This window comes from Zonotrichia albicollis, chromosome 2 (assembly GCF_047830755.1).
Source record: "Zonotrichia albicollis isolate bZonAlb1 chromosome 2, bZonAlb1.hap1, whole genome shotgun sequence".
Lineage (NCBI taxonomy): Eukaryota > Metazoa > Chordata > Aves > Passeriformes > Passerellidae > Zonotrichia > Zonotrichia albicollis.
The window spans coordinates 89,997,679-90,020,537 of NC_133820.1; the positions used below are offsets into that span (position 1 = coordinate 89,997,679).

A 22,859-nucleotide genomic window follows, 5' to 3' on the forward strand; every position below is an offset into this window, starting at 1 on the left:
ATTAAGGTAACTTATTCTTTTTTGGGTAAATTAAAAATTTAAACCAAGATGCTCCACCAGATTTAAGGAAGTGAAGCATTACAGAGTGAAAACATTTTCCCAAGTCATATAAACAAGTTACATGAAGTGTTTTATTGCTATCTGAAAACTGGCTTTAGCAGAGTACCTCAACTCATTAGGAAAAGGGGATGAAATTAGAAAACTGAATTCACTTTTCTTGCCTAGAAAAATAGCTAAGACATTGGAACTGTGGTCACTGGAAGGCATGAAGTCATTAATACTGTAAAGAAATAGCTGTAACGTCACCCAAGAAATAACCTGATGCTTGCCATTAGCATGCAGCCTGGAATTGCAGAGAATAGTTGTGTTTCCTTTACTATGAGGTATTTAATCCATTTGTGAATAAGTTGTGGCAACCTCTTCACCTGAATCTCATTTGCACGGTGTTACTTGGCTGTGCAGCTTGAGACCTGGGCTCCTGTCTAGGAAGAACCCTGGACCCTACATAAAAAGAAGGCAGCATAGAATATGGGCCAGGAGAGATTTTCCTCAGTGACTGTTACTTGCACAAAATCCCTGCCAATACTAAAATTTAGACTGCAAGGCCACTAAGCTGAAAAGCTGCAAATAACTGAATACAGCAATACATGTGCTAAAAATAACTCCTTGGCTCCTAAAGGACGATATTTTATAGACTCCTCAAACTCACGTATCCGAGTCATCAGAACTGGAGTCGTCATGGCTTTGCTCAGACTTCCATCTCTTATGCCTGTCAATGAGGTCAGCCAAGTAAGATGTTTTCTTGGAGTTTCGTAAAATGAACTTGTGTTTTAGAAGCTCTTTTGCAGTAGGTCTCTTAAAAGAAAAAAAGAGAGAGTTGGGGTTTTTTTACTATGTTTAAGTGTTGAGTGACTCACTACAAAAACAAAGAAATCCAGAGTTTAGTCTTGATACAAATGAGATTTTAAATATATACAGTAACTAAAAATATACCTGTCACTTATGTCACACCATATTAGAGAAGCTGAATGACACTTACTCATGCAATCCATGTAAAGCAGTCAAGTTCTCTACTACACACTGACAAACATGAAACTCACAAAGCTTGGGTCCTTGTTTAAGCAGGCCTCGACAAATTCTTTGAGGGATTTACTGAAGTTTCCTTCCAGCGTTGGTGGATTGTTCTTAGGAATGAGGAACAAAACTTTCATTGGATGTAATTCTGAATGAGGTGGCTCTCCTTTTGCAAGTTCTATGGCTGTTATTCCTAATGACCAGATATCTGCCTGTAAGAAATAATGCTTTTAAGATGAGGTTGGAGAAAGAAAAGAAAGTGTTGGCTTGCTGCTCTGGTTTAACCAGCAACTCACATCTGCTTGCTCACACCGTCCCCTGGTGGAATGGGGGAGGAAGAGAATTTGAAGGGTAACAGGAGAAAACTTGTGGGTTATGAACAGTTTAATAATTGAAATAAAATAACAATAATAATAAACTATAATGGAAAAGAAAATAAAGAGAGAGAACTAACACCCAAGAAAGGCAAGTGATGTAAGTGGAAAGAGCTGTTCTCCACCAACAGAAAGATGCTCAGCCAGTCCCTGAGCAGCAGGGACTTCCCCCTGGTTTCATTGCTGAGCATGCGGCCACATGGTGTGGAATATCCCTCTGGTCAGCCGGGATCATCTGTCCTGGCTGAGTCCTCTCCCAATTCCCTGTGCACCCCCAGCCTGCCCAGTGGTGGGTGAAAGGCAGGAGAGGCCTTGACTCTGTGCAAGGGCTGTTCAGCAATCAGGAAAACATCCCTGAGCTGTCAGCACTTGCAGCACACACCCAAAACACAGCCACAAACAAGATACTGTGAAGAAATTAATTTTACCCCAGTCACAACCATCACACTTGTAAAGGTAGATTTTCAAGCTTTACTGTAAATAACTTCCTGTGCAAATTGGTTTTGTTACCATTGTTTTATGTGATTAGCCTCATAGCCCAAGTAAACAGAGCTTCTTGGTTGTCTCCACTCTTCTGTATAAAAGTTATACTAAGCAGAGTTTAAATTTTTTTGAAATCAATACTACTACACCAAAAAGCAATGGCAGAGTTGTTATAAACCATCATTTTATCTACCATATTCAAGCACACTCTGTAAATATGGGGTAAGTCTAAAATATTTACATAAAGTGTTTTAACTTGCATAAGATTTTTCCTCAACATAAATTAGCTAGTACAACCGTCAGAAGTTTAATACATTAGAATATAACTTCCCTGGAGCTTAACACTGGTTTTATTTATCATTCTTATTCACAGACTAGAGAAATGCAATCTTGTACAGTAATATTCAGCTTTTTGGTCCAAGTAGCCTCTAAAAATTTTCACCATCAAAATGTGCTACTCTTTCTAGGGAATGCTGTCTCCCTTGACACAAATCTTATTGCAAATCTGCCTGAAGTAATGTGAAGCAATGCATTGTAATTCTCTTAGGTTTTGCTGAAATCACAGACCCAAAAGTCAAGAGAATGGATCATAAACCTGTCAGAAAGGTAAAATAAAAAAATTTTCACAGAAATGTCTGTTCCAAGTACAAGATACCAATTAAAATATTTATGTTTGGTTTTTTCCTGTTTCTTTTTAAGTGAAAGAAGAACAAAGACTTATTCTCAGAAAAACAGGAAAGATCTGACATAAGCTGTCTGGTTTTACTCCCAAACAGAGCAGTTGGAATTTTGATATGCTGTAAACAAATCTATTTCCAGGTACTGGACAGAGCAGAGATTTCATTCATCACTGCTGCCTTTACAAAGTACCCCTGAACCCCACCTGTGTCACCCCTGTGGATTCTCATGGTTATCCCTGACAGACTTGTACACATCCATTCCACTATCACAGCCACAGTGCCTGGCCCAAAACAAGCTCCTCCTTCCTTGTTCAGACAGTATCCTACTGTTAAGAGCTTAGTTACTTAATTTTGCAAGTAAGAATGAAGGAAAAAAAAAAAAAAACAGAGTCAATTAGCATACCATTGAATTTATGAAATGCCATTTTGTTAGCCCATGTTACAGAACAGTTCCTGAGCACAAAGAATTACATAAGCACATGAGCCCTGAGTTTCATTTATCTTAATAAGAGCATTATCAGCTAAGCTGTCCTCAAGCCTAATTATGAGTAACTTCCCTCTAGCAGGAAAGCTTTTCCTGGTTACAAAAGAAAAATGTCACCTGTGAAGATGAGTCTTCATGTTAACAACTGAGTATTATTATTTCCAATTTATTCAGAATTTCAGTTTCTCAAGAGTGAAGTGTTAAAGCCACATAAATGGATACTTTTCCTCTTCCAGACTTTCAGTCACAGGTGGAGAATGTGCATATGAAGTATAAACACCAAATTTACATGTGTTTGAGTGCACAGACTTCCACCTGCACACACATATATGTATATAAATACTTCCTTTTTTCCTCATGTACTTATAACTCTACTGCTAGTGACCTTCCTCTACAAAATGAACAAAAAAGTGCAACAAACCATGGCTGGTATAGTCATGCACACTAGACTCTTTGAAGTCCCAGATGGGTTTTGGAAACCCATCATCAAAAATAACTAACCCCATATTCCTCTGGAACCATATCCTCCCCTTTCACAGATAGGAAAGGAAGTACCAATTGCACATGTACCCAATTAGGCATTTCTGGGATGGACTTGACTGTGACAGTGAAACCCCAGAACAAGCACAAATAGTTCTCCAAATGGAGAGGGATAAGCATGACCTCAGGATGTGGTGACAGTCCATTCACATGTTGCAATTTTTAAAGTTTCAAATCTTGAACAGAAATTCTTCTTCCAAGTTCAGATGACAGTCACTAACTCACTGGTAACTACTATTTACTGCAATACTGCCATAAGCCTTTCCTCTTCTAATCTAATGAGTAAAATTCAGTCTGGCTTTGAAGTTCTTGTAATTCAAAGAAACAGGCTATGTGCAAAAGAAAGACACTTTCAAATTAAATATCTACTTTTTACAGTACAAGTATTACAGTAGAAAGAACAGAGAACTAGATATATGAAAATGAAGCATGTTAAGAAAACATGTTTTCAGATAAGACAGGAATCAAAACAGGAAGTAGAAGCACCGGCAAAACCTAGAGCCCTTTCAAGCTTTTATTGGGAATCCTCATCAAGTATCCAAGACTCTTATGTCCATATGACATTGCAGACTGAAACAGCCAGAATGGAAAACGTAAGAGCTGAATCATACTTTGTCCAAGTGATGGTCACTCCCAGGAGCCAAACCTCAAAAAAACAAAAAGCCCAACCCCAACCAACCAAAAACAAAACAAATAAACTAACTAAAAATCCCCCACAAAAACACACAAAGGGAAAAAACAACTACCACCATTCAAAAAATGTTTACTCAACTTTAAATTGGGATTTGGGGGTTATTTAAGCTTCTATAGGTTCCACAGTGTTTTGCTTGTTATAGCCTCTTTACAGAAAGATGTCAAATAGGGAATTAAGCAATAGTATAGCCTAGACCAGAATCAGCCTTGGCAAATGGAAAGAAACATCCCAACCTGTCCCATTGCATGGAGATACAACCAATCAACAAATCCCTAAAGGGAAATCAGAGGAGATGGGCAAGGAAGATGAGCTCAGGGAAGAACATAAGGAAATACTGATTATTGTAATAAAGAAAGTTGATCTTAACACAAATTGGGCTTGAGGGTGACCTTTGTTTCAGACCTACAGCTGCAGCAGTGGGCTGGGCAAAGATACATGGGTGCCTTTCCTGATACATGAGGGTCCTGCTGAGCTAGCCAGGCCGTGTGGGGCAGGGAGAAGGCAGGGGCAGCAAAGAGCTGTAGATGTACCTCAAACCAACAGAAGCATAAAAAACAAGTAACCAACACAAAGAACTTTGAAAAAAAGCAATAGGCTTGAAGTGGCTCTAGTGGGCATATTCCTTCCTGGCAAGAAGGGACACACAGTGCCATACTGGTGAGAATACTGAGAACAGTTATGGAATCACATTTCTATTGTGACCCAGCTATGTATTACAATTGGTATTTTGTGCTTGTCTTGAGATTTCAGTATGCTGATGTGCCACTCTCCTAGATCAAAATCCTGTATATAGATAAATTTGGTACTTAGTATCAACACCTCCCAAATGGCAAATCTGAAAGAACACGGTCAGAGCAGCACATTTTGCCAGAGATGAGTAACAGCCCTTTCAAACAACACTTTCACATCCACCAAATCCATATTCTTCAACTGTGTTGCTGGCTATTTTTTTTTCTAAAAGCAAGAGGAAGAATATTAACATTATGAATATATTTGCACTCTTCTACTTTTTCTAAATATCTGCACTCTTCTACTTTTAAAACAGCCAAAAATACTCATCGATAGAGTGGGAAAAAAAGGTGATGAGATGCACTCGTGAGTACTGTATCATTTCTTGCCATCTGGATTGTCTTAATAAACTAGAAAACGTAAACTTTAGATACAAATTAGGAAACCTTTCCTCACCAACAGCTTTTAGCTGCTAGGTGTCATCTGAACACATCCTCATGTAGACAAAGCCAAAGTTATTAGCTGCATTCTGAAGACCAACCTATGCAATTTGATTCAGAAAAAGGAAGGAACTTTAGTAATGCATTGAAGTACCTCACCTTTGAATCATATGCTGATTGCTTTATTACTTCAGGTGCCATCCAAAATGGTGTTCCCACAAAGGTATTTCTCTTTATCTGTGTATCTGTTAGCTGCCCAGCTACTCCAAAATCTGCCAGTTTTACTTCCCCTTGTTCTGACAGCAATACATTAGCAGCTGGAATAAAGAAGAAGAAATACCTGAAATTAAGATATTTGATACCATTTGACAATGTAAGGGTGCTCATACAGGTTTGCATGAGTTCTTCTGATATTCTTTCATCACAAATAAAACAATTTACCTTTAATATCTCTGTGGATTTTCTTTTCCGAATGCAAGTAATCGAGTCCTTTGAGTATCTCCCTCAATATTGTAGCAATCTGAGTTTCATCAAGTGAGCCAGGCTCTAACTAGGAGATGCAAGAAATGTTTAAATATGTATAAAAAAAGGACAAACAGAGAACAAAAATAACACTGTGACTATAAAAAGAAACTACTCCTTCTGTCAGCCCTCAAAACTTCCAATTTTCTAACTTCATAATGGGAGACAAAACAAAATACTCTTTTTTAAAACACATAGTTCTAAACTAAATGGCTTAATGAACAACAGGCAAAGAAATAATTTATTTTAAATATTATGTAAAATTTGTTAAAGGTGCCATAAAGACAGAGCCTCGAGTTTTTGCTTTGTGGTCAGATACACTATGCCATTGAAAAGCATCTGATTGTTAACATTACACTGAACTTAGATGTGCAACTCCACAGACCCTATGTGGACCCAAATCTCAAAGCCTGAGCAATAAGCTAAGACATTCAAGGTACTACATCCATCAGTCTGTGACTACATACTGCACTGGACTTTGAGAAACGCTCTAAAACTCAATTCAAAATGACAGGCTGAAAGAATATTACCTTTAAAACATTAACTTTTTTCAAGTAATACTGGAAATATAAATCTGCTAATTGTTAAAAGATTCCAAGTAATTTTTCTTATGAGAGGAATCAGTAACATTACATGATCCCAAAGTACTGTCCGGTTTTCGGCTGTTTGAAGGGCCTGGAAAGGCCCGGAGTGGCCTTGGGACAGCCCGCGTATCAAAGGACGAGAAGAGGCTTCAGTTCTTCTTTCGGTCTTTATGTTTATTAATTGTTTATCTAAAAGATTTTGTTTCGGCCCGACAGAGGTCTGCTCAGCAGTCAGCCATGAGCACACTGTGTAGCCCTCCGGACAGTCACCTATCTTTATACCCATGGTTACGTGTACAATATTTATCATTTTTCCCCAATCCTTTTTATTTTTATTGTCCGGTGCACTTTCAGTAATGACCAATCCTAAAGTGCCACCATCACCAAAGAAGATGGAGGAGAAGAAGAAGAAGAAGGACAGGACACGCCCCAATTCCTCCATCTTACTTCTCTAAACCCCCCTGTACATAAATCCTAAACCCTGTGTCTCACCCTCTAATTAACTAATCCCTTCACCATTCACCCCGGTGAAGTCCTCCTATCCTCATACAGGTGTCGTCTCCTGTGTAGGATCAAAGTCCAGCCACCAGACACTTCTGGCAACATTCCAGGACTCCCGAGCCCCCCAAGGGTGGTCTCGGTGGCTCGGCACCTCAGTCCTGCGGTGCTGAGATCCCACAGGCTGAAAGAATATTACCTTTAAAACATTAACTTTTTTCAAGTAATACTGGAAATATAAATCTGCTAATTGTTAAAAGATTTCAAGTAATTTTTCTTATGAGAGGAATCAGTAACATTACATGATCCCAAAGTACTTTACATGTCATATGAATTCTAAAAGTGAGAATAACAGAGGAAAGGCCACTACCCAGAGAGACAATAAGGGCATCTTAAACCCTGTCCTTAATAAGGGCATCTCCAGGGAGACACTGAAACTTTGTGTCCAACAGTTAATATTGGAAATATTCCACTATTCTAGTTTACTGCACAACAGCACTCACTGAATCACAATCAAAACGTTGTACCTCTAAAGCTTCATTCTGGGAGAAGGAAAGCATTTCAGATAAGGATTTTCAGATAAAAATTAAAAACAGTACATCCCTCAGAAATCCTCATGCATAGCAACAGAGGTAATATTTCATGTAACAATGCATTTGCTTTATCTTTGCAGCTTTAGTTATAATCTTATTGGCTTTTCCTTAGCTCTGATAATACACACAATATTACCACTGAAACCCACTAAGACATTCTCAAAGCTTTGCTCCAGCCAGGCTGTGAGCACCAGTTTGAGACTTGGTAACATGACACAGCACATCTAATGGGGGAAAACCTCTTATGTCACCTTCAGCTCACCTTAGTGAGGAGGAATTACCGAAAACAGAGTAAATCTGAGAAGACTGGCACTTGTACCTTGGTCACAAACTTGAACTATACTCAAAGTTTGACCAAAAATGTACATGCAGTTGCACTATATTTACTTCTCCTTGTGAGGCAGGATTTTGAAATCATCCATATTCATGCATATTCAAGTACAGAAAACACCAAGCTAGAATGACACGTGTGCACTCAGAACATGGAATTCAAGGATCTTGGCAATCCTTGCCTTGAGTATGAAAACGTGGCAAAGCATGCCAGGCTCTAGTTGAGAGCCATAATGTGCATGTTAGAACTAGGAGAACATACACCAGAACATAAACTGAAAATTAATGAAGCACACAAAAGGTGCTTAATAGACACTTAGAGGATGATTTCATTTCTGGAGTGAAATCTCTTCAATAATATTTTAAGATGTGAACAAGTACTTTCTACTATTTCTAGGCAACAAACTTAGATAATAAACACACAGTGATCACACAAGTGAAATTTGTGAGATTTTAAAAAAAGAAGAAAACATGGAAACGTGTTTTCATTCTGCTCTCTCATACCTATACAAAGAAAGAAATAGCTAATTTATAAAAGCAAACACAATTTCTAATTGCTCTTCTGTCTGGAAGAAAAAAGTGATCACAACAATAAATCCAGATTTTTTTATCGTATCTTTATGGGGAACTTAACCACTGAACTCCTAACAGATGTGGAAGCTAAAGGTATAAATGCATTCAAAAATACAGAACTGCAGGAAGCCCACATTTAATAACCACTCCTGTGCTCTGGATGTCACCAGCAGAATCCCCTTACAGTGACCTTGCTCCTTTTGCTCTTTCCTCAAGCATTTATCAGTTATCCTATTTGACAACTGCAAACTCTGCTACAAAGACATTCTGTCACAGTTTGGATAACAATTTTCACATACTTACGACATGCATTATTATTTCTATAATAGTGTTTTTCAAATCCACAGTGAACATAAGGAGGTGTGTCATTTGGGAAGGGGCTTGGGTGCTTTTTAATAGCTCAATACCAGCATTCAGTTACAGAAAACATGATCTGCACTGACCCCTTTGAATTCCAATTCAAACCTGGCTACTCCATCCCAGGTGCAGAATGAGGTCCTTGCTCCTGTTAAATTTCATACCCTTGATGATTGCACAGCCCTTTGGTCTATCCAGGGCTTCCTGCAAGGCCTCTCTACCCTCCATGGAGTCCAGAGCTGCTTCTGTTTCTCTGAAATATTATTTTTAATACCAGCCGAAATTGTATTTCTGTCTGTTTAGGCTTCAGAAAGACTTCAAACAAGGAACCTTTTGTTTATTTGTTTGGGGGAGGGGATGGTGAGGAAGATATATTAAAATGTATAAATTTGTATAAGGGTTGTGGTGGCAGAATTAAGAGATACAAAAATCTATTTTCAGGCACTAGTGCTCTCTGGCTGACTGAAGATTAGCATTCTAAGATGTTTATATCCTGCTTCCAATATTATGTTGCTTAGTTCCCTTCTATTTACACAAATAATCAGTCATGCCTCATGGAAAATAACATTTTTCTGGCATTGACAAATACTTATATCGTTTCCTGAAAGTGAATATTGCCACAGTCAAGTGATCTATTATAGTTTCTAGAATTATAAGATAGGAATATAATTATGTGAAGTAAAAAAAAAATGCATCATTTACTTACTAGATCAAGGGCAGAGCCTCCACCAAGATATTCCATTATTATCCATAATTTTGTGTCCTAAAAAAAAAAAAAAATGCATTAAGGTTAAAAAAAAAAAAGTTGTAACTTGAGTAAATGGGACTTGTCCCATTCTTTTTGATGAAGAAATTATCCATAGTTTTGAAACATCACTAACATTTAGCTGTTCCTCAAAAATATCTCTGGATTATTTACTCAAGAGTGTGTGAGTATGGAGAAGAATGCATTTCAATTTTAAAATTCCAATTATGGACACTCCAAATATCAAATAGTGTTACATATAACATATTTCCTTTCCTTAAAAAATATCTCAATTTTGTTGATCATCTTTATTTGTACAGATACCTCAAAATATTTTCTTTAAGTAAGCTTGACTCCTGTCTAGTTTAAATTGAAATAGAATTTATTCTTCATTTTTTTGCACTGTTTCATTTTCTTGAACAGTCAAGTAGGTAATGCTTATGCATCTGATATATGGTATAGAATTTTTGCACAGTTTTGTTCAAGAGAGAAAAAGCAAAGTAGTAACGAAGACTGTTTAAAATGACTATAGCAACTTACTAGATTCAGCTAGTAAAAGAAAAGCTAACAACAACATCAAGCTACTATACTCCTAAAGAAGACCTTGGTACATACTACAAGACTGTTTAACACAAAATATACAACGCAGTGTGCTAAGAAAGACACTGGACCAAATCATTTCTTTCCACTGTTTGCAGCACATTTTTCCCAAATACACTAAAGAGAAGCAGTTAGTTCACCTTTTCCTTACAGTACCAGCCTTAAAACACACAACAAAGCAAAGCCACAAATCTACTTCATATGTATTCAAATGAAATTGCTGCACAAAACACATTGGTGGTTTAGTTTTTATGGTTATCAAGTTATTTTGCACTTTGTTAGTTAGTTTCACCTCTATGGTATGCACCAAACTTTCACAAGACCTCTAGCATAACAATATAGATATCTCTCAGAGCAAGGAGCACATAAATAGCAACAATATTCATGTACTTTATCTGACAGAATAAAACTTCATGTAAAAATAATGGCACATAGCCAGGACACCTGACTCTGAATTCTCATCTGTAACGATGGATTCAAATTTTTAGAGAAGTGGTAAATGTATTGCAGGACATAACTTCATCTAAATCCTCGGAGGGATTAAAATTTTAGCCCTTAGGACTCACTTAAGTCTTTAAGTCATTATTATATTTATACTTCACTCATCAACCCCCTCTCTGGACTCCTGCTGTAGGTAAATGTGCATTTTTCCTACTCCCAGTTACACATACCGTACTATTTTTAGATAAGACCCTGGATTAGGGTTCCTTCTTCATCCACTATTTTTAACACAGAGATTCAGCTAAATTTAGATACCTTTCTTCAGGAATCAACTCATGCTATTTGACAAACACTGCCTTGTTAAAAATATTTCAAGAGAGCCAGAACATGGATTTTAGGAAGAAAGAGTAATTAAAAAATATATTCTTCCTCAGTACTGAGAGACAACACCCTGATAGTGCTTACTTTCTTGCAGACACCACAAATATTCCAAGAACTGTAACTCATCTTGATAGAGTCTTTCACAGTACTGAAATACTTGTTTTTTTGCTTAAACTTTTCCATGTTTTTCCTGTCCCTTCAAGGCTCCAGGTCCTAGCAGTTCCAGAACAAGAACATTACTGAGATGTGTCTTATAGTGAGTCATCCCAAACGTGATCAAAATTTTATATTTATATTTTGCTGATAAAATGTGTTTCAAAGCTACATGAAAGTTCCTGAATATTCAAAACTCACACTTCATTTTAATAGTAACTTAAACACAAAGATGTCAACTATCACTACTTCCCAGTCCACTGGAAGTGCCTGGGTGGGAAAGCACAAGGTAAAGGAAGCAAGCAAACCCCTTGACCATTTTCAAGAACAATGAAGAAAAGAAGGGAAAAAGAAAAAAAATTGGGAAAAACTTCCAAACATCTCACACAGATGTCAACATGAGTTGTGTCTTCCCTTTTCTATTATCTCAAGGATTCAAAGATTTAACTCAAAAATAAGATGAAATTTCCCAAAAGAGAAACTCTCTAGAATGCTAGGTACCAAATTCTCCAGCTGAAAACTAGAAATTAGAAGTAGAAAATAACTCACATAAATTTTAATTACACAGTTGCACAACTATATAACACAATTACACTACTACATGTTATATTACTCACAGTCTTTTAAAATAATCATTTATCACTTTCATTATTTTGCTAGTTCAACTAGTCTTTGCTCCTGAAATTTTCATCATCAGCTGCCTGAGGCCACATGTCTGAATTTACAATACAAAATCCACTAAATTCAGTAATTCTACATTTTAAAACAAATGAAGTATGGAAATACAGTAAAGAAATACATACACACACAAACACACACACACCCCCCCCCGTATCTGTATCCCAGTGTAAAGCTAAGTAATTGCAATCTATTACAATTATGCCATCTTTTTATCTGGATCTCTATATTCAAAGTTATTTTTAATTCTCTATGGTTCCCCCTTGCCTCAGAAATATTACTCAACTCCATCTATGGTTTTGGGTTTTTAAAGTTTCCATCATTCATATGAAGTATCTGAACAGATTCATATGTTGTACTCAAACAAATTTAATTACTATGGTAGCAAATCTTATTATCACCTTTCTTTAATTACTTTTGGAATGTTTTTAAGCTTTTATAGATAAAATCTGCATATATTGCTTGACAAGAAGATGTAAATAAATCCTTTTGGTGAGACAGATGTAATGAATTTCTCAATATGTATTTCATTTTAGAGCCAACAACTATATATACTGACTTTATGTCTGTGGGGGCTTGGATGCTAGGTACCCCCCAAAAGCACTCTGTCACTCCTTCCTCACCTGGGTGTGGGACAGAGAATATAGCAAAAGACTCATGGGCTGAGGTAAGGACAGGGAGAGAACAACTTCCAGTTACCCTCATGGGCAAGCAGAGTCAAAATGGGGACATCAGTTTCATTTATTACTAGTCAAAGCAGAGTAGAAAAATAAAACCAAATCTTAAAACCAATTCCCCCTGGCCCATTCTTCATGGGCTTGAATTTCACTTCCAAATTTCTCCATCTCCTCCTCTCAGTGGAAATGGGGATGGGGAATGGGGATCATGGTCAGTTCATCACATGTCTCTGCCACTCCTTCCTCCTCAGAGGGAGGACTCCTCATACTCCTGCCCTGCTCCCACAGGAGACAGTCCTACATGGACTTCTCCAATTTGAATCCTTCCCACAGGCTGCACTTTTTCATTAATTGCTCCAGTGTGGGTCCTTTCCATGGGGTGCAGTCCTTAGGGAACAGCTGTGGGTGTCCCACAGCGTCCTAAGTCCTGTCAAACCTGCTCCAGAGTGAGCTTCCCACAGGGTCCCAGTCTCATTCAGGCACATCCACCCGTGTGGGTGGCGTGGGTGCCCCCATGGGCTGCAGGTGGATCTCTGTGGTCCCACTGAACCTCCCTGGCTGCAGGGGCACAGCTGCCTCACCATGGCCTACACCAGGGGCTGGAGGGGAATGCCAGCTCCAGCATTTGGAGCACCTCCTCCCCCACTCCTTCTCCACCAACCTTGGTGTTTGCTGTTCCTCTCACTCGTTCTCGCTCCTCTCTCCAGCTGCAGCTGTGCAGGTTTTCTCCTCCCTTCTTCAATCTGTTATCCCAAAGGCACTGCCACAGTCACTCAGGGGCTCAGCCTGGGCCAGCAGCACACCCACCCTGGAGCCAGCTGGCAGTGGCTCTCTAGGACTTGGGGAAAGCTTCCAGCAGCTTCTCACAGAAGCTGCCCCTGTGCCCCCCCAGTACCAAAACCTGGCCATGCAAACCAGAGATAATGCCTTGTAACAACAGCACAAGGCCAGCACAGAGCTACTATCAATTGACTTTGGCATCACCATAGCAACAGGCCTCCTTTCCTGCTTTTCTGAGTATCTCTGGCATGCCTTACATTCCCTAACACGTACTGGCACTTTCCTTTTTAAAGCTGCCCAAATTCTTTTTTTGCTTGAACTTCTCACCCTCTTCAGTATATATTCTCCTTTTGCTCTCAAACAGAACTCTGAAAGCCCTATATTTTCTTCCATAGCCTAGATTAGTAATTATATATTACACATAATCACTTATACTTTCAAGAAGATACTACATTTATATACTGACACTAACAACATTCAGTGCTTCACTTTAAGATCTGAAACAAGAACAGTTTTCTTCTTCTAAGCATCAGCCACAACACAGCATTGAATTTTCTTCAAAATACAGTGAAGCCATGGTGAGTCATCAATCCAAATTTAGAATTATTATTTCTCTATAAAATTAGAAGTAGATTAATGAGGGCACATGGAATATTTCCTTTTTTTGCCGCAAGAACAAGGGGTTTTCCTCTGATACTATGAAGCTGAAGAAAGGAACAGCCAGAAGAAACTTTTAAAAGAGTTTCTATAGATCCTTTCCAAACTATGGTTGCTCTTCTTGAGGTCTGACTTCTGATTTTAACTCTGAAAGCACAGGAAACCTTACAATAGCAATTTCACCTCTGATGAAGTTTCCTTCATCAAGTTACTTCCATACCATGAAAGTACTTGCAAAATAAGTGCAGGTACAGTATGTAAAGAATTTCTAGTACATAAAAATTGAAGACTGTACACTGGAGAAAAAAGAAGGCCATCTGCCAAAAAACTCATATAGTATCTCAAAGGTACATTTTAACTGAAATCTGAGGAGGACAGAAGACCTACAGAAACAAGTAATCAAGATTACCATGTGTCCTGTGTTGGCTATATATATAATGTTTGTATCCCCAGTCATCTGTTCTGTTTATGCTGGATAATAAGTTTTGCTAATTTTAAGTCCCTACAAAGTTAAAAAAGATTTGAATAAACATGGGAGAGGCCTACCTTCAGAGATGCTTTGTATTTCTTTTATGTGAAGAACATACACATTTCTTACACAATGATATTATACAGGAGAGACCAAGCTAGAGCAATCAACCCAAGTATGTACTGATGAAATTGTTTCTAAATCTCCTTTCTTGTGGGAAAGAGAGACTGCAGAGGAAAACCAAACACAGTCACACAAAAGAAGGACTGGAAGGACCCTGAAGTAAGTGCACTGAATGACCTGTCCAATTTGAAAACTGTAGTAACAACAGTAAGCATACGTTTGCTTTTTAAGTGAAGTAAAATCTCCCCACACCTATTGTAAGAAAGAGAATTTCCCAACTTGAATTCATTGTGAGAAAATGCATTTCCCATCTTACATTTATGGTACACAAATGTACCATAGCAGCAGAACAAAGTATTTTTATAAACATGTGTAAAAAGCTTGTTTAGTTATGGACACAAGCCACGTCCAAACTCCACTTAAAATCTCTATTTGCAACCATTAAAACACCTATGAACAATCAGATGCTAGAAATACTACATTTGATTGAAATAACATGACAGATTTGCTAAATTGACCTATATACAGAAATTTTACCATCACTGCATTAGAAGAAAAACCTCAAATACAGAAAAACACAAAAAGACACAACTTCAACTGAAAAGAACAGACTAGTACCAAAACTGATACTCACTGCACAACTTGAGATGTGATCATTAGTTTAATTGATTTTTCAGTTATGCCAAAGTAATAAGGGCCAGAAAAAGACTCTTATATTTAAGTACTGATATAAATTTAGTATTGATATTTGTAATTCTCCAAGCATAAGAAACCAGATTAAAAGAACCTTGAAATGCACAATGCACACAACATGATAACTTCTCTAAATTGCATTTCAGCTGGAAGTAGTTGCCATTACATGGAGATTTGTCTTCTGTTAATCTCGTATTTTAAAACCCAGAGAAGCCTGACAAGTGTAGTAATCAGAAGTTTTTTAAGTACTTGCATACTGATTCTTAAATGCTCAACTTGAAAAAGAAGATGCAGACATCATGTATCTCATCTTCCACATCTACTTTATGCCACTTTTCCCTCCATGTGAGGGGATGCATTTTTAAGTGGCATCTGAAGCCCCTGCTGTTTGTCAAAGCCACCAGGTGGCAGAACCACGTAATGCCAAAGATGCTTTCACCAACCCCACAAGCACAATAAAAGGGCCTCCTCCAAAACAAGGTGTGTAACTCACCAGAGACAGAAACACAAACTACCTGTCTAAAATGAATCTGAAAACATTTATGGCCCTGACACCCTTCATAACAAGAGGAAGAATGATTAACCAGGGAACTCTACCTTAAGGATATAATGGTTCATGTACCTAAATTTTTCACAGTGCCTTCCTTACAGTCATCAAGCACAGCTTCAGGCACCATTCTTACTTATCTCACTCTCCTTTCAACACCAAGCCACAACTGCAGCCACTAGATCATTATACATTATGAACAACGCTGGTATTTGAGCTCTTGTTATTTATTAACACACATGGACATTGGGAAATTTCAAAAAAGATACAGATCACACACAAAAAGTTACGTTCTGTATGATGCCATAAATTATGCATTTGGGCAATGACAGGAAATGGCATTTATGTATCTGTGGTTCCTGCTTCCAAAACTTTCATCAACAATAAAGGTCTGAAAACATGTATCAAGAAGCATCAAGACCTCCCAAACACTGTAAATGTCCTTGTCCTGGAGCTCATCCTATCATAACAAACAATACACATACAAGAAAATAATTATTTAGGGCTTTAGAGAGAGGACACCTGCGAGTTGATGTATTGCCATTGCATCTGTGAAATTCATCAGGATTTGCAAACTTTCCACTAGCTCACTGTTCAATTTATAGACCCACAGATTATTATTAGAACAGAAGCAGCTGCCAAAATTGAGTTCTTCAGGAGTAAGTACAAGATGGCTGTTGCTGTTATTCAGCAAATAAACAATTTTGCTAATGAATACAATTCAGATCTACCTCATGGCCTCAATTCTTGTCATTTTCTGACTAATTTTAAATGTTACATATATATATATACACACACACACATTATATATTTTTTACTCAATTTAAATCAAATCAGAACAACACCCAGTGCTGCCATATGTTAACAGCACAGAATGAGTAGCATATCACTATCTACTCTTTCACTCCATTCTTTTCAGTACAAAATCACTGCAAAGGGACAGAAGGTAAGCAATGCACCCCTGTACTTCAAGCAGCCTATCCAGATGCCAGTCTGATCACTCAATGCCATAGAATAATTCTTTCAACAGACAGCAAGGATTTGACAAGGAATAGAATCACTGATACCAAAAGTCAGATATTCACATTAAGCTTCTCCAAAATTTGAACATTATAGGTACCTAATTCTGTTAGTGTTAATAAATAAAGTCCTTTCCACTGCAAATGGGCAAATCAAAACTCCTATTACTCCAAAACTCCAGTCCTACAGCTGTTAAACAGTTTCAGGAAAGGCTACAATGTTTTCAAAACTTTTTGGAATTGTCTTCGCAGAAAATAAGGAAAGGAAAAGAAACTTTCTAGGCTAATTCACATCATCTTTCTAAGACATTATGGTTTGTTCTTGAAGGCAATCACAATATGCACTGTAATTTTTTCTCCACAGCTGAAAGAACAGAAAATTTTTAGCCTCATTAATAAGGAATAAGAATACGACCATTACTCCAACACTTCCTATGAAGCACAGAGTGCTTCAATGAACATAACCTTTCACTTGAGCTTTTCTTTGACAATCTAATCATCTGCTAATCATTTTCCATCTAATTCCTCCTACTACAACAACATGAAATTGTATAGGTTGGTGTATTATCTGAAAGCTATTTGCTTATGTTATTAGAGATTTCATTAAGTAAAACCAAACTCTATTATTTTCTAAAGACACTTGTTTCAAAGCACTTGACAGTCAGATGGCATGGAAAGACAAGCACTGATTTCAAAGAACAAGAAAAACTATTATTTACGAGGTAACAGCACTACACATACACAGGTATGCCACCAAAGACATCCTCTGCATAAACTGTCCTCTCCCTCCCCATGCTGACACAACTAACAATCCATGCTTTAGAGCAGAGTCTTCAAGTACTGTCCCATTTTCTTAGAAAGGTGAAAAAGTATTCAAAAACCAACAGATGCCATGAATTAGTTATCTTTAACCTTGCAAATTAATATATTACCTTGGGATTTCGAGGTGTAAGAGGAGCAAAAGCAGATGGTAGGAAATACAGATTAAGATAAACTATTAATCACGAAAGCATGACTAAAAATCTTCCCATTCTGAAGCAGATCATCTGGTACACTACTAAAGAAAACAGTTTAACACTATTAACAGTTAAAACTGTTACTAAAGAAAATGGTTAAAATTGATTTTGCTTCCTAAATGAATGATTGAGTTCTACTCTCAATTTGAAAGAGAAAGAATGTTGCTTTGAATATCAGCTTCTTCCAGGAAAAACTGACAATAGGAGTAACTAGATTTACCTTTAAAAGGATTTTTTAAATTATTTAATTCCAGAGCCTCCAAACAATATAACATTTCCCATCTACAGCTAGGTCACTCATTTTACCAGAGGAGATGCCCATCAACAGACACTTTTAGACTAGAAAGCAGTCTAGCAATTCTCAGTCCTGTTTCTACTCTTCCTTGCTGAATTTCTAGAGAAGCAGGCATAAGACCAAATTTATTTAGAATTATGTCCCCCACCCAAAAAAAAACCAAAATACACACACACAAAAAAAACCCCAAAAAAACAAAACCCCCCAGAAAACCAAAAACAACCACTTCCACTTTCACTGACAGTAAAAGGCAGATCAAATGAGGAAAGACAAGTTGTCTTCATTTCCACATGTGTAAGTGTAGAATTAGGCAGGACATTATTTTCCAAGACAATCCACTTGTTCACTACCTCAACATATTTGAATATACTAAAGCTTCCATAGTCTGAGTGCCAACTATACTCTCCAAATCCACACCCTCAGAAAAAAAAAATAGTAGCTGTTTAGCAAATATATGATCATCTTTACTAAAGGTCTACATGCCCAAGTGTTCCTACTAAAGGAAAAAAAACCAACCAAACAAACAAAAAAACAACAACACAGCAAGAACCTAGAAGGTTCTTCCTTATGATTCCAGTAATATTCTTTGTTTTCATATAATAAGAATATACTGGAACATATAATTTTATGTACAAAATATGCATAATATATATTATCTACTAGAATAAGAATGTGGAAAGAAAGATCTAGCGCTGAGTATTCATACAATTCACCTGAATTAACCAGTTGATGTCACCCCTGAAAAGTCTGCTTTTACAAAACAATAGATTTTAAAAAGCTACAATGGGCATTTTGTGTTTAAATTTATGATATCAAAGTAAACTTCTGTTTATTTTAAATTGCTTTCTTTACTAAGTTACTTTTCCACAGGTACTTGGAAGGCTGTGCTTCATGTAGGTAGCATCTCTAACATGGAAAAATAATTCTGAAGGACATATGTCCCTCAAGGAGAGTAAAATGCAGTAATTTACTTCCACAGGACCTTTCTGGACTAATGCTCACTAGAAATTTAAGCACACAAAGAATTAGGTGGAAATCATCTGGATATAAAGAGCTAATTCAGAAATCTATTTTAAAAATGGGTTTAAAACTGTGTGAAATAAGCAGCACTTGGTTTTGCCTTCTTTTTTTTCTTCCTCCAAATTTACCCTTAAGGAAGAAGAATTGAAAAAAGCGCAAGTTTGGACCTCATCCAAAATATGAAAATAAAAAACTAAGGGAAAGAGGGGAGCATATGTCTGAGTTATACTCCAGAAGTGCAGCACGTCTTTTTCCCTTCCACTGGGGGCACGTTGTTAAGCAAACTGACAGCAATGGACAACTTTATGAATCTTAAAGGGGGCTGCAAGCAGCTGATGAGGCCCCATAGAGTTCTCAAAAAATTGTCCCAAAGGAGCCATGAATGCTGGTAGTGCTGTGGTAAAGAATATTGCCAGGCTGGGGGGCAGGACTGACAAGTGTTTTGGCTGGGGAGCATTTCTGAGGCGCTTACCTCCTTTGAAGTCTCTTGGCGTCAGGATGAATGCTAGCTGTCCTGGGGCTGCCATCCCTTTGAGGGGAGGGAGATACAGATGAGCCCAAAGGTTCTCTTCTAAACACAAGTCCTTACTGCAAGCTGGCCAAAAGGTCCCTGCAATCAAAGAAATCATTGTGGTTTTGCATGTGGCGCATTTATGTCCTTTCATCAAGGTTTGTCAGCCATCTAACATGTTCAACCACAAAGGAAAAAATAAAGGCATCTGCTGGGTAGCCAATGCAGAACAGAAACTAAGTAAAGACAAGAACTGCTCGTCCCAGTTAGAGTCAACTCTCTGAAGTCCATGAAAAACACAGGTAACATGACACTTCAGACTAAGCAGAATCATCTCAAGTAGACAGTATTTTACACATGTATACATGTATAAAAAAAGCTGTTTGCCTTTGGAATCATTCTCCAATCCTCTGAAACTCCTGCCTTCTCCAGGTCTCAAGAAAAGATGTCACATTTCAACTCCTAGACACATATACTAGTCAGCTCTACCATCTAAGGCAGCAGACCCTCTTCAACAATTACCTCTTGCAATCACCACAGCAGTATACAATTAACCTTTAAATACATCTTTTTTGCCATAAGCTAGTAGTAGGAGAGCTTGCAGAGCCACTTGCTTGCAAAAAAACCCACAACAATGAATGTTCTGTCACAGTGCTGAAAAAAGATTCCTTCTGCAGAGCATTTAGCAGACTTTTGTGTTTGCATGCCAACATGCTAAAGCCACGAGCTACATGTTTTTCCTAAAGTGAGTCATCTCTAACAGTGTCCATATTCACAGCCTCCTTGGCACATTTCCTGGGCACATGCCCTTCCACCATAGAAATGATTCTTTATAGCCCAGCTGTCACTAGCCTAGGCATGTCATATTAAGCACATGATTTCCCAGAGCTGCAAATTAGTGGGCAATCTGGATCTGTAACTTTCTACCAAAGTACATTACAGTGGAAGCACAAAGACATATATTTCTTGACTTGACTGCAAAACCAGCTCCTAGCTAGTAAATTCAAGGAACTTGCACAACAACAAAAGAACAGCACATATTTCACTTCATAAAGGAATGGGTAACCACTGCTCTGGAACACTAAGTGTACACAAACTCATACTCTTCCTCCTCCCACCTGCCTACAGCCACTTTCCCTTTCCTTACTTCATAACACAGCGGTGGAAGAATGAAAAATCCTGCCCCTTACCACCACTATCCTTTTAACTGTTACGTTTTTTATTCTTACTAAGACTGACAAGATTCATCTTTCCCTTCCCTGTCTACCAGGTAGATAAGTACTTCATAACCATATCCACCAAGCCATTGCCTTATGGGGGGGGGAAAACCTATCCTGCTGACTGGGGTAAATCTTTTCCCAGGAAGTCCACCAACAGAGTCACACAAAGATTAGTATGTGTATCTCCCCAAGTGCTAAATTACTTATGTGGTCCTATGATAATCCCAATAGACCATCTACTCACCTCTTATAAACAGTTACCAAGACAAAAATGTAACCCATAAACAAAGCTCCAAATGGAACTGAATTTTACTGATACTGGTTATTGATGAACTGTACAAGGTCCCAAACCAGAAAATTGGAAGCAAAAGCAAATCAGGAAATGGGAACCAAAAATAAATTAGTTCACAGAATTCTTTACCTCAGATAAATTGCATTATATCTAACAAAAGAACCTTGCAGCCAACAAATACTGAGATTAGTAATTTCCCCCCCACAAAAATGTCACTCTACACCTGTGTATCTTAAACCTTCCTCACTGGAGTAGTTCAAATCAATAGGACGCAGGGGGTTTATAATTATTCCCTTCTTTATATCAGAAACAAAATTCCAACAAAAACATGAGGCACAAAACCCCCTTCTTCTCCACTGCCCAAAAATACAATTGCTCTAATGCTTACATCCATTCCTGTTCATCCATTGCATCAAATTAAATTAAATATGAAAGTTACAAATCAGATTTACTTCTTAGCTCAGATATCAATCCATTTCAGTTTAACCCCTTTTTTTACCACTTATCACACCTTCCAACATCTGCACCCCTGTTTTGCAGCCCATCAAGCTATAACCCTCTTTTCCTCCCCCTTTTGCATTCACATGCTATTAAATTCCACTATTCCCTTCACAGAACACACATAGGCCAATCCTTCTTCAAAACTCTTACTACTGATGGCATTGTACACATGTTTGACCCTACAATAGCTCAGGATCTTCAAGTCAGATTTCTATCAAGCTTATCATTCCAGTCCCAACAACACATAATTTTTCTGGAAACTCCTTATTATTTTCTAGTTTTAGTCTTTACAAATTTTACCCTGACCTAATTACTGGTAAAAACACCTTATATTCACATAAATAATTTCCACTCTCCCTTATTATTTTATGTTTTTGTTTTGCTCTTAGAAGTTGTTGTTTCAAGGAACTACTGAAGGAAGCAAAAAGGGAGAAAGCTCAGTACCTCCAAATGATCATTTTTATCCCAACTGTTACGCAAGAGCACAGAATTTAATAGTATAAAGAAAGAACCTTAGGAATTTGTTTGAAAATACTGGCTACTGTATACAAGAACTGCAATGTTTTAGAACTACTACACTCCTTAAACCTATTAATTGGGCAACTTCCCTTTTGAAGTTCAGTATTTCTGAGTCTAACCAACTTTTTCCAAACAACAATTTCTGAAAGTTCAACATTCAACATTTAGAAATGTTTACTAACACGTTTTGCCACATGCCATAATGTCCCTTAAGTGTAAAGATTCCTCTGCTTTTATACTACTATGTGCATACAGAGCACACAGACAAGTACAGAGCACACTTAGAACAAGTAATTTGACCCAAAATGCTGCATAAATGCCAAAGTATACTTAAGTAAAAGAAAGTTAACTAAGCTATGCAGACTACCTAACACTCATATTCAAGTTGCAACAAAAACACAGTAAGTATGTAAGAGCACCAGATTATGGTGCTATGGATGTAGGTAAAGAAGTTTTCAACCAGAATGTTTTAGAGGTTCATGAGAACATCAGATCAACAGGCTGGCAGCCCAGGACTAATCACATTCTAGATGAAAAGCTTTGTACCAGGAAGTGTATCTGAGCAAA

At 37.6% G+C, this 22,859-nt stretch overlaps 1 protein-coding gene across 4 annotated transcripts in view; it reads right to left on the reverse strand.

Annotated features, from left to right (window-relative positions):
- STK24 (serine/threonine kinase 24) overlaps positions 1 to 22,859 on the reverse strand; it is a 57,008-nt gene that overhangs the window by 11,879 nt on the left and 22,270 nt on the right. For 2 of the 4 annotated variants that reach the window (XM_074535644.1, XM_005493215.4), the window contains exons 3-7: positions 9,662 to 9,718; positions 5,940 to 6,048; positions 5,658 to 5,815; positions 1,101 to 1,286; positions 710 to 855 (exon numbers count right to left, since the gene is read on the reverse strand). In XM_074535644.1, coding sequence (XP_074391745.1) covers positions 710 to 855; positions 1,101 to 1,286; positions 5,658 to 5,815; positions 5,940 to 6,048; positions 9,662 to 9,697 — 635 coding nt within the window. In that variant the 5' untranslated portion in view covers positions 9,698 to 9,718. Of the gene's footprint in view, positions 1 to 709; positions 856 to 1,100; positions 1,287 to 5,657; positions 5,816 to 5,939; positions 6,049 to 9,661; positions 9,719 to 13,291; positions 13,555 to 19,721; positions 19,860 to 22,859 lie in introns of those variants that run through there. The other 2 variants (XM_074535643.1, XM_074535645.1) reach the window with 2 other exon arrangements.